This window comes from Fusarium poae, chromosome 1, assembly GCF_019609905.1.
Source record: "Fusarium poae strain DAOMC 252244 chromosome 1, whole genome shotgun sequence".
Lineage (NCBI taxonomy): Eukaryota > Fungi > Ascomycota > Sordariomycetes > Hypocreales > Nectriaceae > Fusarium > Fusarium poae.
In genome coordinates, this window is record NC_058399.1 from 12,034,063 (window position 1) to 12,046,977 (window position 12,915).

Below are 12,915 nucleotides of genomic sequence, written 5' to 3' on the forward strand. Positions count from 1 at the left end.
AATCTGCGGAATGGAATATTTCGTACGAAGAACAACAATCAATCAACACATTTGCTGCTGCTCATCACATTCACTTTAACTTTTTAAGCACGCTCAGTGCGATACGAAGCTTTGGTGGCCAACTGGCAAAAAGTGCGGCAGGATTTGGTACGTACCGGTGCACTAACAGGTGAGATTTGGGCCAATGAGAAGTGCTAAAAGTGTGGCACCCGTATCAAAATGGTGCGGCACCCCTATCAATTGCCATACGAAGAAGTCAATCACCTTAATTCTGGACAGCACCTGCGCCTCTTATACGTTCGGGGCACAGCGGACACGTCGCCTGAGAACGCTAACCACGAAAGCCCAAGAGTCTCGAAGCGCAAGAGAAGGCTCTTGAGAAAAGCGCAGGAACGGCGAAACGAACAGAAACCAACACCGCGCGAATCACCTCGAGAATCACGAACGATGGCCTCCAAGAAGACAAGAACGCCACCGATCCAGGCGCAGCAATGCTCCAAAAGGTCTTTGGAGTCTTGCGGATCCTCAGGGACGAATTCAGCAAGCAGCGGGAAGCGACACGGAGCATGATCGGCGACCAGCAAAAGACGATTCGAGAGTTGGAACAGAAGCTTGACGAATACAAGCAAGAGATGCAGGAAACAAAAGCCCAGGTGGCGGAAGAGTTGAGGCAGGTCCGAGGGCAGCTCGACAGCATCCTAAAGTGTCCTGCAATGATCAATTCCACCCAAACAAGTCTGCAAACATCCTACGCCGAAATTGCCTGGACGCCGCATACAAGCCAACCAAGCAACGTGCACCCCCTCTCATCGATGAATTCCACACCATCTGTCTACAGCGATACCTTGTTCTCCACGATCGATATATCCAGAGTAAGCAAAGAAGAAGCGGAAAAGATTACGGCAGGCACAGTCAGGAGCGCGGTGGAAAGAGAGATGCGCCTCGAGCGACACCAGCTGGAGGTGCCTCGCCGTGACCGTGAACGCGAGGAATCCAAGCCGCATCATGGTCGTGTGCCGGGATGAGGCTGAACACCAGAGAATCAAGCAAGCGGTGGAGAAGGCGAAGCTTGCAGCTGGGGTCCGCGTGCTGCGCGATGAGCTGTATCCTGTCAAGGTGGACAACGTCAAGCGCACCGCGGTCTTGGAGGAAACCGGGGAGATCCGGCTGGGCGCAGCCGAAGCTTTCGGACAGGAAAACGAGACGACGGTGGCGAAGATAGCGTGGCTGAGCAGGAAGGACGTGGCAAAGGCATACGGGTCCATGGTGGTCTACCTCACCAAGGGCGCCGACGCAAGAAGGATTTTGTCGGAGGGCTTCTTCCACGCGGGTGGAGAGTCAGGCTACACCAGTGCATTTGAGCGACGACCACAACCGGAACAGTACTGTAATCGTCAAGAGATTGGATATAAGGCCTTCGAATGCCCTGGCCGACAGAGGTGTGCTCGGTGCGCCAAGGAGGGGCACAGTCACGACAGCTGCGCCGAGGAGGTGACGAAATGTGTCCCATGCGGAGGCCCGCATGAATCGTACAGCAGGAATTGCCCGAAGCTCTACCCAGCTCAGAGCAAGTAGGACAACAACGAGATAACTAACCCCTGCAACAGGCTTGCAACAATACTAACCCCCGACTAACCACCCCACGCACCCTCGTGGCGCGACAGCAGGTCTCGCTTCAGCGGCCGACGATAGGAAACTGAACACTTGGAGAATGGCCTCCAAGCGAGGGCAATGTGGTCTGGAACACAGTGAGATTTGGATATATCATGGGCTTTTTGTAAAACGAGGATTGACGCGAAGGATAGGTAAGATATAAGCTAGGGCCCTATGAGATCCGTTCTCCCGGGCGTAATAAACTCTCTCACATGCAGGCCGTGCCCCTGCGCAAAGTAGCAACGAACATATTGGCATTCACGATATTTAAACTAAATATAGAACATCGTATCCTTCAGCTTTTGATGGATTTGTACATCATCAGCAGTCGGCTGCCCGGTCCCTCCAGCTGCCGACGTTCCCGTTACGGACGGGACTGTACTCGGCGAAGGCGTATCAAAAAGACTCGCCAAATAGCACCGCGCGCGCTCGCACGCGAGGTCAGCATAGTACGCTGGGGGGCATAGACTAACAGCCTTGGTGGCGCGGCCGAACAGGTAGCACATATTGTGTGTGAGATCCTCAACGATATCGGCGATGCTCTGGAACGGAAGTGGAATCGACTTCGCATAGATCTGCCGGAATATCTCATCATGCACGATGTAATAGTGACATGGGCGTGCAGTCCCTTGAAGTGCAGCGTGTGCCTGCAGGAAGAAATCCCAGTTCCGCGCTTCAGTCACTCCGCGGTCAACGACGGTACCGGGTTTAGTATTGCCAGACCTATCGCAGTCTTGCTCGGTAATGGGATAGAATCGCGTTTTGTGCCGCTTGCCGCAGACTATAATAGTGAAGCGCGGAAGGCCTTTTTTGGTGTCAGCTGCTGGGTACATCTGTTCGCATGCGCGGCGGAGTTGAGGAAACTCTTGCGAGAGGACCATGTCATATTGGCCTTCGGAGACTCCGTCACGGTAAATGAGAATATTCTCTGGGAGAGCGGCGTGTTTGCCCTTGGTCTTCCAGGAGTCCAAGGCGAGATTTAAGCATCTCTGTGAGATCGTCTACGCTTTCCTGTCTCGCGCGCTGTATGCGCAAGGTTGCGGGCCATTGGCCTAGGAACTTGTCAATGGAGGCCACCATTGCAGAGACAGAAGGCGCGTTGGAAGACGAGCCAGGTGAAGGATGCGTGACGTCGATGCCGACAATCATCGTCTTGTTCTGGTCGATGATACCGAGATTCTTGTTCTCCACCATCTGATTGATGCCGCCGAGCTTGAGATTGAACTTCAAAGCGACATTGGCCATATATTGGTCGCGGCCGCGGTCTTTCGCTAGTTTGGAACCCACCGAGCAGATAGTGTGGATACCATAGTTCTTGTCGGCGATCGTCTTGATGCGCTTGTATAATGGTATGTTTGCTCCGGGCAGGATGATGAAAAGCAGATCTAAAGCTCCAGCGGCACGCTGTAAAGCTGAGTCGAGCGCGGGATCGTCTGGATGTTGAAGTTGGAGGCGTTGACCTGGAAACGGTTGAGCTGCGTTGACGCCAATTTTCTGCAGGGCGGCATGGAACTCATCCATAACGGCCCGCAGGCTTTGCTGATCGAAAGAGTCGCGTATCCCAGGAATAGAGACCATCAGGTATGACCATTTAGCAAGTGACGCGCCAATGTTAAATTTAATATCCGACATATTCCAACTACCGAAGCGGAGACCAGCAGCCTTGTTGTTCTTGTAGATAACCTTTGGACCAAAAAGGATGCGACCTGGGACTTTGATAAGTCCCGGTGTGATTTTCAGGCCAAAAGAACGCTGAACGGTGTTAGTATGCAATATACAAAATTGAAGCGAAAACGTACCAAAAGTACATTGGCGTTCTCATCTAGACCAACAGTCTGCACACCCTCCCTAACAATCGCGGCCGCATTTTCCCACGGCTTTCGAACAGCGTGGCGAATCATATGCTGCGCTTGAGCGCTGTCAAGTTTCGACTTGGAAGTCTGACCCGGGAGGACAAGGCAGACCTCAGCTGGGAGATACATCGGATTGTCCCGGTTGCCACAGTTAACCAACGGAAGCTGGGGGTCTTGTAGAACTCGATTGTATGCTGCGTCACAGTCAGTGATGCTGTATGGAGTGATGGAGTGAAAACAACGCACTTATCCTGAAAAAGTCAAACACAGTAATATACCTCCCAGTGGTAGAAGCGGCTGAGCCCTCTGCCTGGGCCTTACCCTTCCCTTTGCCCTTCCCTTTCGCGCCTCCCTTGGCTACCGGCTTAGGTGCGCTAGAGGAGCTGGCTTCACCATCGAGCCAGAACTCCACATCTTTGGCACCTGCCCCGTGCTGTCTAACGCGCGGTGGGTGGGCCAAGCCATGTCCATCGTCCTTCCTAGCCAGCCCGAAAATAGTCTTGACGCGGGGAACAACTTCGTTGGCTTTGTTACGCTTCTCGGGAAGATGCATAGTCTGTATCCGAACCAATTTGAGAAACCTTTCCAACATGACGGTGCTGCGAAGTCCGTAACTTTTCATGAGCCCCGGTAAAGGAACAGCATGGTAAAATGCTCCATGGCTGACGTTGATGTTGACGAGAATGCGACAAGTCGCTACGCGCACGCTCGAAAAGAAGCCTCGAATGATTTCCAAGCCGGAGCCGATGTCTCCTCTTGCTGCGTCGCTGCTGAGAGAAAAGCTCTTTGTCGATCCAATTGTGACAAGGTTCTTTGAGGATTTGGCGTAGTGGTTCAGAAAGATATTCAGAGCCTGCGTCAACTCCTGCTTATCTAGCAATGACTGGCTGAGGCTTGTTGAGTTCAGGTAGTTGACCAACTCGCCGATATTTAAAGTTTTCGTATACTGGACGCGAACATTATATATGGTAGCCCTAGCAGTCGGTTCGTCTTCACCTTCTGAGCGATAGGGGACCTCAACGAGGACCTCGTCCTGAAAAAAGCTTAGTTTTGGAGACGAGAGTAGACCTGAAATCTGTTGCAATATCGCCCTGTAGAGGGGCCAATTCCGGCGCCTGGAGCAGTAGCTGCACAACCCGGAAATGCTTCTTACCAGCAGCTACTGGGCTGATCTGTATATCGTATCGATGTAGGGTCATGTTCGACGGCGGCAATAATTCGACGTAGTTTGCCGTGAGTTCAACCTTGGTGCCCCGGGTGCCATACCCCGGGCGGCCGGGAAAGCCTTCGGTTAGCTTCAGGCTACTAAGATCGAGCTTGTGCTTTGTTGCTGGGTGCAATGCATCTTCGACCTTTGTAACCTGGGGGTTTTGGCCTTGAGAGTTGCTGTAGTATCGACGCAATTAGCATTTTGTACGACCACGACTTTGCTTCATGTGGTCCTTACGGAAAGACCTGGATAGTTTGCTGACCACTGCCAGTCGGCCCTCCATACCCTCCTCTTCCACCTCCACCACGTCCACCACGTCCGCCTCTATCGCCTCGGAAACTGCCGCTGCCTCCCCGAGGTCCATAATTGCCACGGCCACCTCTTCCACCGCCTCTATTCCCACTAGACATGGTATTGAATATAGAAGCAAAGCGATCCGTAAGGCGTTGAAGGAGATTGAATGAGAAGGAGTGAAGCGGGGTGCTCTGCGACCGCTATTTTAGTGAGTGGCTAAGCCCGGAAGCGGGTTGACCGACAGCCGAGCCACTCTGACGTAACTTGAACTTAGCTGGCCCCGCCGACAGAGCGGCCATGTGCTTGCTTACAGTGCCCCTATCATTGGCCAAAGTATCACCAGAGAGAACCTTCTGGCTTGTCAATTAAACTAATCATCACAGCTTCTTGTCCTACAACAACCCTTGTAAGTAATATATAGCCCCACAAATCAAACATGTGCATAATAGAACACTGTGTACACGTTTATCGGTGGCTATCTACGGACGTGCCGATGTACTTATGCGGCTCATGTAAGACAGTGTCACACACGACTCGCACTGTAGACTGTCTCCACTAGCCTACCGTAACAGCAATTTGGAAAGAGGGGTCGTCCTCTAGCGGACAAACAGCCGTGATCTCTCACGGAAGCCAAGGTCTACAGATGCTAGGTCTAGTTCCTCGTTTTGTCTTCTTCTATCCAGCTTTTCTTTCGGAACTGAACCTCGGCTGGTAATCTGAGAAAACCACCTCTTGCTGGTCGACCTATGTGGATTTAGCGCCGAGTTGCCAGAGGCACCGAAGGCACCACGGGCTGCAACGCGACAGACCCTCATAGTTCGTGAGGATGGAGGTCTTCTGTAGACACGTCCCTCCAGACTTGTCGGAGGAAGGTCTCAGAGGAGAGCTCGAGCCATTCATGCAGGCGCTCGGCATCTCAGACTGGGCCTGCGACAAACCCAGGCAGAAACCACAAGCATGGCTTAAGTTCCTCCATGCCTCCAACGGCCAAGCGTTTCTCAAGAAACATGGGAAGATCAGTGCAGAAACTGGGCAACGAAGAGAAGACATCGCTCTTGGTGATCCACTGAATCCACGGATCAAGCCTAGGGATATTGCTCGCCTCCATATTCTCAAGACCGCCATCTTTGCGGAAAAGAGCACTCGGGCTCTCGATAAGCATGCCGTCGCCCACCTGAAGCACAATCGCGACCAGAGATTACGAATACCTGCTCGAGATCCAGAAGCCCCAGACTACCCGTTTTGGGTTCAAGCCGTCAGTTGTGGCGGGAACGTCTTTCGTATATTACCTACGTTGAATATGTTGCCTCTGCTGATTTGGAATATACCGTTGTTCTCCTGACGCAACAGAATGGTGTTCACAGCATTTCTACTCAGGTTGTATGGAAAGGTATGCACGGCCCAAACGACCTACGAACGGCTTGGGCGAACACTGATACCAAACCCTAACCCTAAGGCATTTTTAATCTTAACCGCAATGAGTAAATTTCATCTCTTCAGTGATAGAAAAGAGCGTATAGATTGCCGGGCGATCTGCGCTTGATGCATAATTCTTATAGCTTTTTAAAACTGCGGAACGTGATCAATTTTGAAGTAATGATGAAGTTAAAACTATGCAGCTGGCGCTACGAGTCGCTCAAAAGCCTCATCCTCACTCGGGCAGCCATCGCCGTTGATCTTGTCGTATGCCGGAAGCAAAACGGCGTCATCAACCTCGACGTACTTTCCGCGTTGTACGTGGACATGTTGTCCGTTCATAGAAGTATCGGACATAAGATAGCACGCGCAACGAGCTACTACATACGCCGGTTGTGCGTCGACGTTTATGTCATTCAGCAAAGCCTTCAAGGATGGGACAACTTCGCTGTCAGTCCAACTGGGTGCCAATGTGTTGACCCGTATCGGAATTTGAGCAGATTTAAGCGAAGGGATAAGCCCTCGTCCAAAACCGAGAACTCCATGTTTACTTGTGGCTAATATGAGTTAGCCTATAATGAACAAAGCGACGTGAAAGAATATTTCCTTCCTACTTACCATAGTCGACGGCTCGGAATCGCTGCAGGCCGGTTGCTGATCCAGTGATGACGATGCTTCCCCCGTATTCTTGTTGATGCATATGATGAATCGCCAGAGCAGAGGTATTGATGACGCCTTTGAGGTTTGTGTCGAGACTCTGGCTGGATGGTTCCATAAGTTTGCCATCCTGGTCAAGTTCCAAAGATAAGTAATCAGCTCGAGGTCCAATACCGGCGTTGGCAAAAACGTGATCGATACGGCCATATAGCTCCTTGGTTTTATCAAAGAGCACCAGTAGGTCATCCCATCTAGTGACATCTGTTTTGACAAATGTGAATGTGCCTTTCATCTGTTGTCCAGGAGGCTGCAAATCACCAATAGCAACCATAGCTCCGATTGAGAGAAGTAATTCAACAGTAGCCAAACCTATGCCGGATGAACCACCTGTTTGAGATATTTTAGCGATCAGATGTTTGCGAATCAAACAGAACGCCGATGGCTGAACAGTATGCGACAATATGCGGCAGGGAACGGAGGTGCTGGTAGTATTGATGTATGCGTACCTGTGATGAGAACAACCTTACCCTTTAGGGTAGCCAAATCCTCATCTTCAAAACGAAACTCCGCCATATTGATAGCATACAAAAGACTTTATTTTTATTATAGATTCAACATGAAACACATGCGATGCTAGAGAAAACAGCTTCTGCGTATGGCGAGGACGAAAAGGAGTGTTAAGTAACAAGATGTCTTGCGATTACTGCAAGCCACTTCGGTCAATTTCGGTCAAGACACAAGCAGGGCGTATACAATTGCGATGATCTATGAGATAGAAAGACGCCCTTACAGTATGAAATAGGCTCTTCGTCCTTTCAAGAATATGGAGGCCTATTACGGCTGAAAAAAACTGTCTTGTTCGGCGGGGTACCAAGAATTGTGAATTGTATTTCCTATTACGTAGGCATCATCACATGCACAGTTTACCTTGGCGATATGCTGTCTTACACCCAGTGTGGTAGCCTAAATGACCTAATGAAGTCGTGGGCGGGGATTTTGAACTAATATAGATTTCAACACGACGTACCGAGTGCAAATAAAAAACGGTTGATGCGGATTTCGGGCTTATCAAAGTGATTTCTCTGGGGAAGAAGGTCTTGTATAAGTGTATTGGAAATACGGCTGGAAAGTTACGTGAGAAATATGAACATCCAGCATGAAATATAGAAGATTACTTCAAATGGACCACGATGATTGCAGAGCATCCCCATGCGATAATGCGCCTGTCGCCCCGACCATCCGCCTTTCGTATAAGAACATGCAACATCATATCTGATGACGAGATGCAGGAACCCTTTTTGACCGAACATATACAACATTGCCTAGTGTTTGATACCATTGTAGTCCCGTAAGCGGAGATAGTCATCGTACGGTCATTGAAAAGCATGATCAACAAATGGTCATTTTTTGCCTATCTTGTTACCGCAACCACCCTTTGAGATCTACCTAATGCCGAAATGAATTGAACCCTATTCAATAAAGCTATTGACCAGGGCTTTGCATGACTGCATCTGTTCAAAGTGATTTCCACTAAAAGCCATCTTGAGGATCATAGGGAGGAGGTGACCTCCCATTGGGAATCCTGCACTCGTCCAGAAGCATTTCAAAGACTAGATCGTCTGTTGAGAGCAGTGAAATTCGACACAAGTCAGTCTGGCACGCACGATCGATATAATGTGATCTTGCTGGAACTGCCAGTGGAACAGGGGTGCAACCTGGTGTGTATCTTGTTGTATGGAGCGTGCTCAAGTTTTGTTTTGAGGCGAGACTATTCCTGTCATGGCTCTGGGGAGGGCCCTGAGGGGGTTGCTGACGGTGTCTCCTGAGCACCTGCAAACTGATCTTCTTGTGTCGGAGTGCCACCTTTGTCCGTTCCTGTACTGAGTGATAGCGATTGGTCCAGCTGGTGCCTTCATTGTTGTTGTTGATAAGATGTGGCAAGCGCGAGAAGAGTGATGACAAACAAGGCAAAATCATTTTGGTGTAGATCCGGCATGTGTCGCCGAAGTTAAGATGAGATGACTCAGAAAGTCTGCTCCAGTAAGCCTGGTGGACTTTGATGTAACATATGTATAACATTCCCTGTTCTGCACAACTTACCACTTCTAGGATCGTAAGGTTTGTGCTTCTTCAAGGTATGTGCTTCTTCAAGGATCATGCGTAGCAGGGCCTTGGATAAAGTGAATATAAGCTTTTACTGGAAAAGAAGTGTTCGTTTCCGACGCATGTTTCATATTTCATCCCGGTAGCGCCTCAAGGTCAGGGGTTCTACCAGCCTTTTTTGTCGTAGCCGCTCAAATATGCGCACGATCATCCTGAAAACGTCCCCCTCACACAATGGGCGAATAACAGTATGTGACTCCTCTCTTAATTGAGAAACTCCGTTCACCAACAGGGAGGGAGACTTATGTAGACCGGGTATCTGGACATCATAGGGAAGGCTAGCATATGGAGGACATATCAATGATAACTTGTTATAAACCTTTATGGAGCTTTCTAAATTTGCATGTAACTCCGTTAGCATGGATGCAAGAATATCGTGTAAGTGGATTTCCTGAGCAATTAAGACGCTAGAGTTTGGAAACATCCATGCGGTGTAAATTAGACTGTGCTCGGGGACGGATAATCTGATTTTGATCGTTACTCTATAAGACCGCGTCTGATCGACGTTGCGATGACTAAAATTACTTGTGATACGCTGTATTACGAAAACCAAGGTTTGATGTGTATGGCTCGACATCGCTGCTCCCTGACAGAAAGGTCATAAATTCAAGGTTCAGTCTATCAAAATGCTACAGCCTGGCACTAGTAGTAATGATGGCAATAGCCTAGTTTAAAGTAGCTTACTCCGTAATGTCTAGCCGCACATTTTCCCACTCCGCCGAGTTCAAAGAGGTATTTACATGGACATGCCTGAGTATAAAAGACAAGACACCGCCGCAGTTTCCATTCAGTCAATGTGCAGTCCAATATCGCACATGCTTTCGACACTCCCATCCTCTACCGATGCCTATAAAAGCAATCACGAAACTCCTCAACCTCTTAATCCCACAAACAGCGATGCGTGATGTGCTAGATATTGCCAACCTGAGCTACAAAAGTAGCCTTAATGGTCGCCATGATACGACAAAGATGTCGAGGAGAACACACGGAGCTGGCGGAATAGGTCAGCCGCGGCACGGAAGTGCTACTCATGTTGCATTGCCCTTTGAAAGTCATGCAGGTATAGGACAAAAGCCAAAGATAGATCATGAAGAGGCCCAGCCTGAGACTTTGAGGCGGACCACACGCCGGCGCATACCAACACGTCGTGCTGAGAAGCTTATGAATAATGGATTATGGGTTAGACGCCTACTAAGAACATCTCTTAAGGCCAAGGCAGCAAGGAAAAGACTAGCAAAGCGAGCGGGGACTGCAAATGTAGGTAGCTAGGAAGAAAACGAGCGCATGTCTAATAAAGTTACAGAAGAAGGCCACCATGTCCATAAATCAACGACCTAGCACTCACTCCCGTCAACCTCAGAAGCAAACTTTGGCTCAAGACAGCGGCGATGATGACGATGACGATTTGCCCTCAATCGAGGAGCTTTACAAAAAGAGTCAAGATAGGGCGAGATGATCGGGAGCTAGTCGAAGCCAGAGTACGAAATAAAAGAATGTGGATGTGTTTCTTCAGACCTGATATCGCTGCTCTTAGAGTTTACTGGCCTGTATGATGTGTAATGACGAATGTTGAAGACAGGACGTTTCATGTTTTCTATCTACTGTCCTGTTCCGCTCTGGCCGTGTACTGCTTCGTAAGATAAGTACCAAAGCGACCCGTCGCATTGATGGTTATAATGTACAAGTACGGGCGGGGTGCGAGTATGTGGGTTATGCTCGCCTACATTATAACGCCAAAAATGGATCGGATCAGCCATTGCTAGGTATGGTTTATGATATAGATAGTCCTGGGATTCTGTAGGAATAAACCGACGATGAGACAATTCTTAGTCTAGAACGGACTTTTTGTATTGTACTTGGACAAAAAGATCACCTTTTCTACTGCATCTGCCAAGTTAATACACCGCCAGCTGCAGACACATAGAATGCAAGCTGACGAGCATCTGAAGCCATTCTTTGAACCGGGGCCCAGAATACAAAGAATTCAAGTCTACCCCATGTAAAACGGGGCAAGACAAATCAATTGAACAACAAACAACTGATTTCGGACTGTAGGACTAGGTAAGTCCCAAAACCGACATCCCATCAATACTGGAGTCTAATCTAAAGTTTTGTACTGCCTGTCCTTGTCTTACACCCCAAGAAAGAGCCTTTAACGGCCCACATAACATGCCGGAATCGATATCGGAGCATTCTAAATTTTGTCGACTCTTTCACCTATCGTAAGTGATCTTTCTTATTCTCATTCAAATTTCAACTGGCGGATGACGTCATCAATGTTTCCTTATTATATGAGTGTGCACCATGCCTGCGTCAGTTCCCTTCTTTAACTAACCTTCATGTCTTAGATCGCGGCTACTACAGTTCTATTACATACACTACCTGCCAGAAAACTCCCCCACCACCATTTGACGCCAAGTACCTCATTTCTTCTTCCCGTCCAGTCCGACAACAACGATGACTGAGTCGCAAGCGCTAGATTTGCCAACATTTCTAGGGTTGGAAGAAAGAATAGAAGCCAATCCGTGGCCTAGTGCTTGTCAAGCCTTCAAAACAATCTCGATTTCGTACGATGACTCAGTAGGCGAGGATGCAGAAATAGATAGTGCTCATCTGTCGACGTCGTCTCTCCCGCAGTGCTATAGTCGCTTAGTCGAGTCGAAGAACGCAATTACGCAAGCAGAACACCAGTTACGTTTGGCCGCTTTCGAACATCGGGTTGATGGGGTCATGCTAGCCATGGAATACAACGAGAAGCTAAACGGTGCTTATGAAAAATACCAGCGAGAATTGAAAGGCGCGGACGCCAAACACACCGACGACTACGACTGTCTTCAATCTGACACAGTCATCGATGAGATAATACAGGAAGGCTTTCTTTCAACGCCGTTTGACGATTATTCAGTCGAGGAAGTGGAATTCTTGAGAGAAAAGCTACCTGCGTCGATTGGTTTGGGCCAATTTTTCCTGAAACTGATTGCGGAATTCGGTTGGGGTGCGATGGTAGTTCCAGGTCTCTTCATTGAGCTGGACGAGTAAGTTACGAGTCGGAAGTATACAATATGCCAATACTGACTACATCTTCTAAAGCTTGAAGGAGATTGGACAGGAGGAGCTTGATGAGATCATGGAATTGATCCACTATCATTACGGCACCAAAGCCTGGAGAAAAGAGCTGCTTGATATATCCCCCACGGTCTTGACATTGATAACGCAGGGAATTCCCGAAGGCCAAACGCTGAAGATCCTCACTGTGCCAGATGGGGGTGAGACCGGACTGGCAGACTCGCCGCTGAGCGAATGGTTTCGCTTCATTCCAATCACCAACGGAAGGCCATATAGGGCACCTGAGAGCCGATTCTTGCCACGAGAAGAGAGCATACTGCGACGAGTACCTTGCCCAGCCTCTACAATCCCTGAGTTGGAAGGCCAAAAAAATACTTCAAGTGTTTTCACAGCAATTTGACGACGGTCTCGCAACGCCCGAGACCCTCACCCCTAACCTACTCTTCTATTCTTAATTGTCGCGTACCCCTGGCCACTACCCATACATATACCTATACGCACACACGGTCTGGTGTGTATTGGTATTCGTCGGGGATGAGGTACCGATCACAACAGAATTGCCTGTGCGGATACAAGAGGTCTATACCCCCGTGTAACGGCTCT

The 12,915-nt window shown here is 49.2% G+C and overlaps 6 protein-coding genes across 6 annotated transcripts; 4 read left to right on the forward strand and 2 right to left on the reverse strand.

Annotated features, from left to right (window-relative positions):
* Positions 1-219: 219 nt before the first annotated feature.
* On the forward strand, positions 220-1,924 carry FPOAC1_003904 (uncharacterized protein; the record flags this gene model as incomplete). Its single annotated transcript, XM_044848459.1, has 3 exons — positions 220-297; positions 345-735; positions 1,872-1,924. 3 exons carry the CDS (start codon positions 220-222, stop codon positions 1,922-1,924), a joined length of 522 nt encoding a protein of 173 aa, XP_044714375.1.
* Position 1,925: 1 nt separating this feature from the next.
* Positions 1,926-5,126, reverse strand: FPOAC1_003905 (uncharacterized protein; the record flags this gene model as incomplete). Its single annotated transcript, XM_044848460.1, has 6 exons — positions 1,926-2,609; positions 2,659-3,405; positions 3,453-3,700; positions 3,753-4,539; positions 4,565-4,892; positions 4,954-5,126. The coding sequence occupies 6 exons, from the start codon at positions 5,124-5,126 to the stop codon at positions 1,926-1,928; spliced, it is 2,967 nt and encodes a 988-aa protein (XP_044714376.1).
* A 710-nt stretch (positions 5,127-5,836) lies between these two features.
* FPOAC1_003906 (uncharacterized protein) lies at positions 5,837-6,459 on the forward strand (the record flags this gene model as incomplete). The annotated part of the gene is made up of 2 exons (XM_044848461.1): positions 5,837-6,265; positions 6,361-6,459. 2 exons carry the CDS (start codon positions 5,837-5,839, stop codon positions 6,457-6,459), a joined length of 528 nt encoding a protein of 175 aa, XP_044714377.1.
* A 162-nt stretch (positions 6,460-6,621) lies between these two features.
* FPOAC1_003907 (uncharacterized protein) lies at positions 6,622-7,656 on the reverse strand (the record flags this gene model as incomplete). The annotated part of the gene is made up of 3 exons (XM_044848462.1): positions 6,622-6,983; positions 7,045-7,470; positions 7,590-7,656. The coding sequence occupies 3 exons, from the start codon at positions 7,654-7,656 to the stop codon at positions 6,622-6,624; spliced, it is 855 nt and encodes a 284-aa protein (XP_044714378.1).
* Positions 7,657-9,936: 2,280 nt separating this feature from the next.
* Positions 9,937-10,702, forward strand: FPOAC1_003908 (uncharacterized protein; the record flags this gene model as incomplete). The annotated part of the gene is made up of 2 exons (XM_044848463.1): positions 9,937-10,503; positions 10,550-10,702. The coding sequence occupies 2 exons, from the start codon at positions 9,937-9,939 to the stop codon at positions 10,700-10,702; spliced, it is 720 nt and encodes a 239-aa protein (XP_044714379.1).
* Positions 10,703-11,976: 1,274 nt separating this feature from the next.
* FPOAC1_003909 (uncharacterized protein) lies at positions 11,977-12,712 on the forward strand (the record flags this gene model as incomplete). Its single annotated transcript, XM_044848464.1, has 2 exons — positions 11,977-12,281; positions 12,337-12,712. The coding sequence occupies 2 exons, from the start codon at positions 11,977-11,979 to the stop codon at positions 12,710-12,712; spliced, it is 681 nt and encodes a 226-aa protein (XP_044714380.1).
* Positions 12,713-12,915: the final 203 nt, after the last annotated feature.